The sequence below is a fragment of the Netta rufina genome (assembly GCF_964035555.1).
Source record: "Netta rufina genome assembly, chromosome: W".
NCBI classification, from domain to species: Eukaryota; Metazoa; Chordata; class Aves; order Anseriformes; family Anatidae; genus Netta; species Netta rufina.
Window position 1 is genome coordinate 388,943 of NC_140139.1, and position 12,980 is coordinate 401,922.

Here is a 12,980-nt window from a genome sequence, read left to right on the forward strand (position 1 = left end):
GCAAAAAAGCCATGGGATCATCAACAACAACAACAAAGAATCCAAAATATCAACAAGAACAAAAGAAACCACAAAGAAGAAATGTTAATGCTTCACAAGTCAGAGAGGGACAAAGCTTGATGAGCCAATTAAAAGCAAGCTTTCAGTGAATATACAGTACCGTATGAGGGCACTAAGTCTCTGGTATCAATGTCTCCACATATCAACACCTGGCTTCCTAAATGAAGAGTAAAATTATAAAGCTTTCACTTCAATATTTATTACCTCCCTTTGTCTAATTGCTGTAGTACCTGAGTGCTTACTTACTATGATCTATGTAAAATGTTCTTCCATCCAAATGTATTCTTTCCTCCCAGCCAGGCTGGAATTGGGAAAAAAAAAAGAGAAAATACATGAAATAATACCACTCTCAAACAGCACAAAGCAATACATTATCCGTGCCTGCTTAAATTGCCTGAAAGGTGCTTGCCAAGTAGAACACACAAAACCAGATGCATTATGCCAAGGACAAAAACCTAGCAAGATTCAAAGAACTGGCTGTTTACCCAGGTGACTGCATCTAATACAGTAAATATTTTTTTAAGGTTTGAAGTGGAAACATCTTGCATCAGGGTTTATACCTGTTTCCTACGAGGAAATGATCACAGTGAATAGATTATCCATAATCTGTTAGATTTGAGAATTTCTGGTTCTACTTCTGAAACACCTGTGGGTTACTCACTGTAATTATATAAATCCTAATAGCATGGGATAAGAACGTCTAATCTAGTCCTCAATTCTTGCCTTTTTTTCCATTCTCTTTTTCACATTTTCCATACAATTATTGTATAGAAAGGAGAACAAATTGCACAGTGCTAGCACATGCAACAATGGCCAATCTAGTACTCACTCCCTCTGTATGCCATACGCTAGCTTCAGCCTTCTATACAATATAGAAAATAAATGATTTCATTTCAATATTTTTTAAGTAACTCCTTCTAAATTCTGCAGCCATTACACTGGGAGGATACTCTTTATCAGGGAGTGTAGCAATAGGATGAGAGGTAATCATTTCAAACTAAAAGAGGGTAGATTCAGATTAGACATTGGGAAGAAGTTGTTAACTATGAGGGTGGTGAGGTAGTGGAACAGGTTGCCCAGAGGAGCTGTGGATGCTTCATCCCTGGAGGTGTTCAAGGCCAAGTTGGATGGGGCTTTGAGAGACCTGGTCTGGTGGGAGGCGTCCCTACTCATTGCAGGGGGGTTGGAAGTGGGTGGTCTTTCAAGTCTCTTCCAACTCAAAGCGTTCAATGATTCTGTGATTTTTACCTCAGTCAAAAATGGCTTGTTTAATTGAGTTTAAATCTGTGACTAATTATACACTTCCATTGATGTACGTCAGGCTACCCTGACTTCATAGCACATTTTACCTCTTGCAATTAACAGGCTAAGTTTCTCCTGTTCAGCACCTCCTTATCTAAGGAGCATGTCCTTGGACATTAATGCATGCTCAATGTATCTGAAAAATTACAAAGGAACAGCTACTTCCACAGCTTTCAAGAAAAATCACATTACTTCTGTGTTGTAATCAGAACATTCAACATAATAAATACATTCAACTGAACATAGCTTTTGATGTAATCAGTGTTTTGAGATACCGGGCCTGAAAAGTTGCCTAGCTGGATTTAAATACAAGGCAAAACTTTTTGCCAATCAAGACCAGGGCAGGGAGATTGCAGGATGTTTAAGAGGTGGATGTCTGATCATAGGCAGTAACAGGCTTTTTATTGTCCCCAGATGAAAGGCAGAATTTGTTACCAGTTGCCCAAAAGCAGAACTCATTCTGGTCTGCTGACAGAGCAGTTCTTCTAAGTAAATTGCAACTCATTTCAATGAAAATCAGTAAGATCAAAGACACATTCTTCAATTTGTTTAAGATAATATAACCTGCCGCGTCCTATACAGTGGGACAGTCACCTTTTCTAATGGCACAGCTGTCTGCAGACAAAGCCCATAATACATGCTGAGACTGCTGGTGACAACTAGTAGCTGAGTTGTAAATAAAATTTCAATGACCATTTCTCAAAAGCATATTTAATATATATAAGGCAATGGGATGAACCACTGCTATACTGTAAAAATTTTAACTTTATAAAAAGTTTCAGATTTCATGCATTATCCTCTGACATTAAGAACACAGCTGTTTAAAAACAAAGCAAAACTCTGTATTTGACATGCATGTAAATCAGTATTATGTATCAGTCACAAATATGACAAAACTTTTGAGGTTAGTACCATGATTTTCCCTACAGAATACGGGAGTTTCATTCAAAAACAAAATTTATTTAGATTTCTGAATGCCAGTATACACTGGTACAATAACAAAGTTCACTTTGAACTATCTGCTTCTTTTTTTCTAAAGCAACTGTTAATTACCTAAAATCACACAGATGGAGGTAAAACCAAGGTAAGTTTCTTCAAAGCTCCAAGCTTCAGATAAGCAAATAAATGTTCAATCACTTCAGAATACTATGGACTGGCTTCAAAAAGCCTGACTGATTCACAGATAACAACAAAGTTTTTGGTGCTATCCGTAAACATTGCTTTAATAAGTCCATAAAAGCAATGAGATCAACATATGTGTCTATATACAATATATGACTACAGTAATAGATCAGTTTTTATAAGATAGCAGGTATATACTCAAATACATACACATTGTCACTTACAGGAAGGGGGCCCAAATCATTAGGGTTCAAAGAAGCTTTTGATCTCAAATGCACTGGAAATTTCAGTCGTGGATCTTCCTGTAACAGATATATGGAACTGTAAATCCAACAGATCAAGTTGTGACAGATAAAAGTGACAACACATTTAGCATTTGCATGTATCACATATTTTATTAAGAATCAAAAATTGCAATGAATTTTTTAAATATTAAGAGGTAGTTAGGGTAAGTCCTTAACTCCATTAAGTGTGTTATTTGCAGAGATATGGTTAAAAATTAAAGCCCTCTTCCTACGAATGCATGCATTCCCCTAAGTGGTATTTAGATTCATCTGCACATTTTTGGCTCTTAAAACTTAATGAGAAATAAGCCTATCATAAAAAAGCTGGGAAATTATGCAAATGAGCTTCTTACATTTTAATTAATGCACAGATACGACACTTATGAATGAATGAGGTAAAAAGGGGCAAGCAAAACAGGTCATGAAAGACTGATATGCAATAGTTTGTCAAGTATAAAAAGGTCAAATACAAAATGCAAAACACCATTGCATCGTGCATGATATGTAAATCCTCCAAAATCTATTTTCAGTGGATATGTACGAGTAAGTTTCCTTTCTCTGAAATGAGCACCACTACAGGCATGACATGAAATTAGATACTTAAAAACTATTGCTACTGTACATCATTGCATGGAGGACTCAAGTCAGATCCCCATATCAGTTTTATGAAATGTTAGGCTAACAAATCCCATGGAACTTGAACCTTAAAGACAAGACAAATGCCAGAAAAAGAAAAAGACTGGTCAAGATGAAAACATTTAAAAGATGGCAAACGATTTAAAATTCATTACCTAGAATTCCCCTTACCCATGTAGTAGTTTTAGTATTATGATCAATGAAGAAGGGCCTGCCGTTGGGCGCTATTCGCATCTCCCAACCAGGAGGAAGGAAGCTTTGTGCAACTTTGTGTTGTGGTTTAGGAGAGTTGTAGGGCGAGGGCTGTGGAGACTGGGGATTGGAAAGGGTGTCCTTCACTGCTCTGCGCACAGGGGAGTCCTTCATACCCTGAAGAAAATGAAAGATAAAAAGATTTGCAAAATATCACTTAATACAGGAAACTGAGTAAAACGTATTTCACAGCACAATTTTTTTTCATTCCAGATGTAATTCATTCTAGAATTAAGTGCTGGGATTGATTTCCTAGAACTTAGCTAAATTCCTCTTAATTAGCTACTTCTAACTTACTATGGTTTTTGTTTTAAAGGACGCAATGTTTTATCACTTCTCTTGGCAATGATAATGTCCGCAGTATTTACATTTGTTTGTATCTTTTACTGAAGCTGTCCTGTACATGTCAATGTTTCATTTTACAGAGAAAAAAATTGCAAACATTGCTTTGTGTTTCCCGGTGCAATGTATCTCATTTTTAAACAGGAAAGTATCCTAAATTTAAGGCAACATTATCCACTTTTTAATGGATCTCTCAATTAAACTTTCAGACAAAACATTTAAACATGACCTTAAAACAAGTTCCTAAAATAAATGGAGGTTTATTCTCCTTATATCATTTTGAAATTACGGATTTTCAACATTTTGACCAGGACAGAAAGAGACAGAATTAGGAATGAGATGGTGAGAAAGAACAAATAAGGTGCCACACTTTCAGTCCAAAGAAGAAACTTTTAAGAACTTGCTCTCCTCAACACAGCCACATTTAATAGATTTGTGAGGTTTAACCATACTTTCAGAAGTAAAAAACACACCATCTTTGATTGCTTAGCCATGTAAGTTCTACTTCTGATATGTTGCAATGAACAACATATAACAGTATTCTAAACTATTTGTAAAGACACATACATTGAATACCCTTTTGAAAGACAAGGAATACGAAATTCAATCAGTATCTTAATTACAAAATTATCCAAACTAAATTGCATGTATTATTTTCAAAGGTAACACCATCAAAATAAATGTTGACCCAAAAAAATATTTCTGATCTTACACAACTGTAGCACTTGAGAGGAGTCATAGCAGCCCATGTTTCAGAAATGCACAGAATTAGTTTTAGCTGACCAACTCAAATTATCATATGTAAGACAGACTATTAATTCATATCATTCAATAATAATAGAAGTAATACCATTGTATAATATAAAGATCCAGATGGAAAACTGCAAGAAAACAGCAACATATTACGATAAAATCAACAATAGGGGAAAATGGCTATTAGTAACTAAAAAGGAAATCGAAAGTTATAAAGACACAGAGAGAGAAATCACACATAAGTGATATTTGTTGATAAGTCTGTTTCTCACCTCAAGTGGAGCAGATAAAGTTACTGTGGGTGAACTAAGGCTGCGAGGCCGTCTGATCTGAGGTTCGCTTAAGTGGTTGTTGCTGCTTGCTGCTGACCCAACCATGCCATCTTCAGCAAGCTAGTTCAGATGGAAAACTGAGTTAGTTAGTTGTCAGGATCATGGTTCATCCAGAGTTAGGACATTTAAAATATAGTATCAATATTTATTATTATTATTATTATTATTATTATTATTATTATTATTATTATTAAATACTGAGTATACTATTTTAAAGAGCAAGTACATTATTTAATTTTAATTCCATTGGAAGGGCAAACAATATACAGTATTATTAATCAAGCAACCAAACTTTCAATTTCAATCCTAAGAATGCGTTTGCCTCTATTTATTAGTACTATGTAACTCTCTGTAAATTCCTTCCATTGTAGCAATCGACTTAATCTGTACCTTAATAAAGTTAAGAAAAGCAACAAAAAAAATCCCAGGCATTGCAATTTTTTTTTATGATTATCCTGAGTTGTCATGACAATGCTTAGATTTTTATTTATTTTTTAAAGTTCTGAAGAGAGTCTTCAACTGAAGTTATACTCAATACATGCTAAGTGTGTGCTATCTAAATTGAGCAATATAACAGATTCTCATACCTGCATAATGGGACGTGTCCATGTTGTGGTTCGATTGTTATGATTGACATAATAAGTACGGCCCTTTGCATCCTTTCTTTCTTCCCAGCCTGAAGGTAAGCCTGGTGTAGTATGTACATAGGCCACTGAAGGCTGTTCAAGCAAGAAATAACCGTATTGTTACTCAATAACAACAACAACAAAAAAAAGTCTGCTCTTTAAAACGAACTTTTTAACTTACACCATTCTAAAAAACAACAAACGGAAAAACATGACTCAGATTTAATATAGTATAAGCTCTTCTTCATGCCCCTTTGACACAAATCATCTTTTCTCACAATAGATCTTTTGATTCACTTTTGCAAAAGTATAAGAAGTATCTTGTTCTAAAGCCAGCTAAGCTTATATGCCCTCAAACATTTTAATTTGTACATTATACATATTGACAAAAATGAACTTTGCATTTTAATGATTCCTCCTTAGAAAGGTTGAATTTTTCCTCTGTATTAGTGTGGATAAGTAAGAATTGAAGTGACCACGCTGTCTAGTCAAATCTCTCAAGTTCTGATCTCGTCTCTATCACAGGCTGTCCTGAGTTGGTTGCAGCAAACTACTATGCCTATAAAAACTGAAGTCCAAACATTTTGTTAGGTACAAACGTTGCATTCAGGGTCAGGTGTCCTGAAGACTCAGGATATACCCTAAAATAGAGTCCAGATTTTAGAGTGAGATGTTGCTTTCTGTAATTAAAAAGTTGCACCACAAATACATCGTTTTAAAGAAAACATACATATAATGGTGCCAAAGGCACCAATTGTTATAAAACAAGTTGCGTAAAAAGTTAAAGCCAAAAACTTTTTTACAAAAGGTAAAGCAGCTGAGGAGGCAAATGTTAGAACAAATCACCATTGCAGAAGAGGTCTTAAAAACACTGAGCTCTCTCAAAGGAAAAAAAAAGATGTTGGAATATGAGTCAGTGCATGCTATTAAGAGATGGAAGATGTTTAAAAAAGACTCTTCAAAATTTTTTCACATGATCTTAAAATAAAACCAAGGGAAGAATCAGCCTTCGAGATTACCAAATACCTCCACATAGGCTAGAAAACAACTGCTAGGCTTTCTAGTTTTAGAAAGGGGTCTTCCTGATAAAGTGACAACTGCGCTGATGACCATTATTTTGATGGAAAAATAACTAAGTATATTTGACATAAACATTTCTAGTCCTTGTAATTAAACTAAAAATCCAACACATGATGAGGAAGTGTTACTCCTACCTTACCGTTCTACTGCCCTGAACATTTAAAGAAACATTGAGATCAGTCTCCTGAAAATTCAGGATATGTTTTTGCTCTTGCTCTTATCTGACATGACTATCTATAATATTGGATACTTTAAAAACAATAATAATAAAAAAATACTGTGATGGGTAGCTCGTTAACATTCATTTTTATTCTATGTCTTTATACATTTGATATTTAATTCATTTTAAACCTGAAGTAGTCACTATCAAATTATATATGGCAGTATTGTTAAAGAAATACACGGAAAGTGGTGAGCTAGAAAATTGTAACAAAGTGGAATTAGCAAATTGCTTTAACTCAGAGTTTGATGCACTAGAAGATATGTGTTTTTTTAGCCATGAAACAGTAAAAGGAAGATGAATAAATGGTTAAAAGGACTGAAATTAAAAGTCATAAGGAATACCACAAATACATTTTTAATTGTTGAATTTATATTCATTTGAAAGAAAAAAATTTGCCAGATTTAAAAAATATATATATAAAAAAATCACTAACAACTGCACTACTAGAAAAGATGCAACATCAACCTGTAAAACTGACAGCTAAGTATGATTCCAGTTTTCAGTTCAATACAAAAACACAAAATGGGTAAGGTTGGAAGGGACCTCTGGAGGTCATACGATCCTACTCCTCTGCTTAAGCATGGACACTTCAAGCAAGTTGCTCAGAACCATGTCCAGGCAGCCTCTGAAGATCTACAGTACTTAATATCTATTCATGAATATCTTAAATTCTGTAAGACTTTCACTGTTTTTTCCTTATTTTACTTAGATTCGTAAATGTATGCATTCTGCAACTTCTTTTCTTTTCTTAAACTATCATCCACGTTTCGAGTTACTATGAAAACTTATAAGACCGTAGGATGCATTAAGCCACTACTAACTTTACATGGATAGCTACCTCTGTGTCTCTAGGTTTTTAGGTTTACTCACCATGCTAATCACAAAGTAGCCAAAGAAATTACTCTTTCAATGTCCTAATAAACGGTGGCTTCTGCTGTATGATCTTTCTATTTAAAATATTAATACAGTGGAAAACTACTACCTAGAGATCAAAGAAGCGAGTGGCACTGCACAGAAGGATTTGGTATCTCTTCAGGCTTCTAAAGGCTCCTGTTGAAACTCAGGATACATTCTTTTTCTACGGTCTACATTCTTTGCTCCAGCGAAGTAATTTACTGTAATTCTTGTTCTTGCTTCTTATTCTTAAGACCTCTTCCCAAGACTTTTGCTAAGTTAATCAATATATTTGCTTTTTAACAGAAGAGCATAATAGACACAATGAGCTGGAGAACTGTCTAGATAATCAAGAATGGAAATTAGAAAAGATAATGGATGGATCAGAAAGTTGATGGAGCACATCAGGAAATAGGAAGCAAAGGAAAACAGATGAGAAAACAAAGTAATACTCATTGAAATGAACTATGAGACTGATTTATTAATTTCCTGAGTAGACAAGTGCTGGAAATACTGCTGTTTTTCCACTTAGTTCAAAGAGCTGACAGGAGACTGACTACCTTTCCCAAGACTGTTCTAACAGTTTCCAAGCTATTAATTAACCAGTGATCAACAAGGTAACAGGTATTAGTCTGAATACAGTCCACAGATCATGTTTTAGTTTAAAATTATTTAATTAAGGTAACTGATAGCCTGGGTTCTAACATTAAACATTCTATGCGCTGTATGATGGCATGCTGCAAATGATCAACTTTGACTTACTAAAATACAGAAATACTAGAAAGATGCTCTAGCTGTACCACCTGATCTTCCCTTTCTCTTTAACACTCTATCAAAAATAAATCCAGCTGTCAGCAGTCTTTCCCCTTACTAGTCATTGTGGGTTAATGAAACCAGAATGCAATCTGCAAAACAGAAAGTTTGAAAGTTTGCCCTTCAAACTCCTTTCCATACATTAGATACCAATGTAAAAGGTATTCTACATGGTAGAATGGAAACTTAGGAGATTTATCAAGACCCTTTTACCCAAAACAAGAGTGCTTTTTAACAGGTGCCTTCAATAAACAACATGGGGAGACTGCCTCTGAAGTTAAAGCCAAAATGTCATGAGAACAGAGATGCTGGGATATATGATGCATTAACTAATGTTTTGCTCAGCCTATTTTTACAATGCACCTTTCACAGAGGAATGTGGTAAGGGGACAAAAAACAAACAAACATTAAAAAGTAAATCCATGGTGCTTTTATAACCGTAGTTATATTTACCCAAACCTGCAATTTATCTACAAACATCAACATCTACTTCATTGCAGACACTCAAGTAACAAATTTACTCATCCTCTGTCACTGACCTAAATAAAAAGTCCGCTATGCAGATGTAACATTTTTACAGTGTTAAAAAAAAATACGTTTAGATTACTGATATCTTATGAGCTATCTAAATGCTTAGACTCGGACCCACGAGTGGACAAAATCAAGTACTTGAAGTTAGTTTGCCTGAATACGCCCTTTAATAGCCACCTCAGGCCCCAGAGTTTGCTTTGACAATTCAAATCAACAGACTCTTTCCTATCTCCATCACCCTCCGAGAAAGACCAGAGGCCATGCCTGAAATCTGGGACACAAGGCTATCTGGGACACACAGGCTTGATGGTAATAACTGTCACACAAAATAACACTAATTAAGAACAATCATGCTGGTTATGCCCAATAGTAAGTTGCAACAAATTTACATAAAAAAATATGATTTAATCATTTTAATTAGGAGTCAGTGTAGTTTGAACTTAGCTATTAGCAGAAAATACTAATATTTTGTTCTAAAACGTATAATTAACACAAGATCATCTGTCAAAAGAAGACTCTCTTTACATTACAATTCAATGTAGCGTACATTTTAGCTAATGATGAGCTAGTCAAGCAAATTCTGCAAGGACACTAAAAAAATCTGCTGTTTGCAGGAACAAAATAAAAGTATGCTCCTTTGATTCTGAAATTCAAAAAACAGTAAATACATACAATATTGCAGAATGATACATCAACGCCCAAATTAAGGTCTGACATTACTATATAGAAACAAGAAACATGCCAAGTCTGAATTACATTTCTTTCCCTGAAGCAAATTATCTAGGAATGCAAATGTTCATGAAAGCCAAGTATTACAGTCACTATAAAATGATTTCTATGAAACAAATTTGCTTCAGATCAACATTTTAAAATATCAGCAAAGTCCAATATAAGCTGAATCTGTTTTCCTTTTATTATGTGGAAAAATTATTTCAGAAAAACATTTCAATAATTTTATTGGATGAGCAAAATAAAAATTCAGACTTGGACTGAAGAATGAACACTGGAAGATGAAAACTGGCAGTAAATAAGACCATTAAGAGCTGTAACGATATACCATTGTACCTCCACCGTTCTCAAATTAAGATCAACTTTAAGAATAAAAATGAATTAGTCTAATGGAGAGTAAGGAAACAAAGCAAGTTAAAAACAAAGCTATGTATATATTGATTTGATGTCTCTAATCAATTATTTCAACATCAGCTTTTAAAGAATTAGGTATTGTCTCTCATTTTTTAGAAATTTCTGGTATTTTCTTAGTGCACTCTGTTAATACTCTGGCATCTATTCATACTAGACAAGTATTGAATTAGAGTGAAATTGCAGTATTATTTGAGAAAACCTGAAACAAAAATATATATATAACTATTGATTCAGGCTGTATTTAACACATTGCATCTCTGTGAAAAAATGTTCATTACGGTACAAGACCTAAATCTACCCACATTTTATTTACAGATAGTGTTTGATAAAGAGTATTATTACCGTTGGTTCCTCACCACCTGTGACAGTTGAAGAACGAGCTCTCCTAGATGGGCCACTCTGCTGTTAAATGATAATGTTACACATAAGTATACTTTGTGATGAAGGTCACAGATTACTCTTACATCTTTAGGAAAAAGGAATCATCCATACTCTCATATTTATTAAAAGAGAGCAAGTAGATTGAAATAATGTTTCAGATAATAGCGAAAAAATGAACCCATCAATCACTGGTAACCAAGTCAGAATCTCATCCCAAAAGAACTAATTTCAAGTATCCAATTCTGTTTTTTCAATATTTCTATCAATAATTAGACCACTTAGTCTAAGTTTAACATGATTAATTTTCCTCTTTCTTATTTGAGATACAAATTTTATACGTTACACCCAAAAATATGGTATTTAAAAAGAAAATAGGTACATTCTGGTCATCAGTGAGTGCACAGAAAAACTCAGGCCAAAAATATGAAACTGGTGTTTCACATTTTCAGTAAAAATTAATGCAGTCAAGTCAAGAACAGCACTTTACTTAGAAAGAAATTATAGATTCAGTTGCTAGAAGATAAATTATCATTAGTTCAGTAAAGATTAAGGTCAGGAAACATCCTTCTTATAGAGCAATGATTTCAGTTCTGCTGTTTTGAACATCTGCTAGAGAAATGAGTGTTCTACAATAGTAAACTGAAAGATACATCATGACAAGGCCCAATCTGACTACAGCAATTAAAGAAATCCAGACTCCATAGGGCAATAGTAAATTAAGAAGTAGACCACCTCTGGAACAGACTTCATTAGGAATCAACTTCTAGAAGGGAGAGAAGACAGATAAGAAGGAATTGTACTGGAAACCACACCATTGCTGGTCCGGAGGAGAAAGTAGAGAGGTGGATAATACTTCAAAAACACTTCTTTGAATAATAGCTATGACATGCAAATATAAGCAGCAAATGTAGATACACTAAAAATCTTTGAGAACACATGAAAAATTAAAGAGAAAAATACTGTGGTTACTCTAAGTGTCTGCCCAATAGCAACAGGAAAAAAACAACAACAAAGGAGTGACGTCAGCTTTAAAAATGAACATACTAATAACACTCTACTTACTCAACATTTCCACAGCAAATTTGTGTAATCTTTTTTATGTGTGGATTCATATGTAATATATTCCTAATAAAAATTGTAAAAAAAAAAAAAAAAAAAAAAAAGAAAATCCTGGAACATGTACTCCAGAAAAAATAAAATGTTTAAAGTATTATATTGTTTTGAAATAATTGGAGCAGTTTTATTCACACGCATAATTTGCACAATCCTAGTTTAAGTTGTTTCTCTATAGCTTACCACCTTTGCTAACCTCATACTTCTGTTGTAGTATAAAACAGGTAGAACTATGAATTAGAGGGAAGGTGTGCATAGTTATAGAGTGAAGGAGAATCTTACTCTTTTCAAAACTATCTTTGCTTTTTTTTTTTTTCTTTCCTGTTTGAAGAACGTGCTTAAACAAAATTGCAGAAGCTGATGCTTAAATCACTTGGATGAAAAAATTCCAACACGCAGTTCTATTCAGTTCTATTGTACAAGGACTATCACTAAAAGGCTTGTTTTAACTACAGCTAGGCAAACACTAAGCCTGTTAAATGTTATACGTATTTCTATATTCCAAGTAAAAACAATTTACAGGACACTTTTTTTCTCTTTTTCAAACACTTTTTTCCCTCTCTTATGACCTTTCTCATTCTACTTTCTAATCGTGATGATATTAATTTGGTTTCCATTATGATTTGGGATAGTCATATGCCCATATTGGTAACTGAACTAGATCTGACTAGAACTCATCTAGGAAAAGATACTATTTACAATCAGATAATGTTGAAACAAGAAGAAAGAAATAAAACTTAGTTTTTGCTTACCAAAGATAATTGAGACTGTTCAGCGACTGTATCTGTTACGCTGCAAGATCTTAATCTTGAAGAAGGATCTCTTTGCTGAAGAAAAGAAATAAGGATGTCTGTAAGTTAAGATGTCTTAAAACATGGGGGTTTGTTTTTCTCACATTGAATTACTATGAATAGTAGCCCAAAGTCTTAAAGTCTTCCTCTTCCCAAAGAGGGAAAGAAAGCGAAAGGGGAAGGGAAAGGGAGAAAAAGCAAAACAAGCTCATGAAGCGTTTTACCAGAACTGCCTACTTTCAGTTGTAATCCTTTGTTAGTGTTATAACAGCTGATCCAGTAAACTATGAAGGGTTTGTAAA

At 34.1% G+C, this 12,980-nt stretch overlaps 1 protein-coding gene across 6 annotated transcripts in view; it reads right to left on the bottom strand.

Moving 5' to 3' along the window:
• NEDD4L (NEDD4 like E3 ubiquitin protein ligase) overlaps positions 1-12,980 on the bottom strand; it is a 140,994-nt gene that overhangs the window by 18,320 nt on the left and 109,694 nt on the right. For 2 of the 6 annotated variants that reach the window (XM_084304393.1, XM_084304391.1), the window contains 7 exons: positions 12,640-12,714; positions 5,671-5,802; positions 5,024-5,143; positions 3,576-3,773; positions 2,709-2,786; positions 307-361; positions 161-217 (listed from right to left, as the gene is read on the bottom strand). In XM_084304393.1, coding sequence (XP_084160519.1) covers positions 161-217; positions 307-361; positions 2,709-2,786; positions 3,576-3,773; positions 5,024-5,143; positions 5,671-5,802; positions 12,640-12,714 — 715 coding nt within the window. Of the gene's footprint in view, positions 1-160; positions 218-306; positions 362-2,708; positions 2,787-3,575; positions 3,774-5,023; positions 5,144-5,670; positions 5,803-10,735; positions 10,796-12,639; positions 12,715-12,980 lie in introns of all 6 variants that reach the window. The other 4 variants (XM_084304396.1, XM_084304395.1, XM_084304394.1 and 1 more) reach the window with 2 other exon arrangements.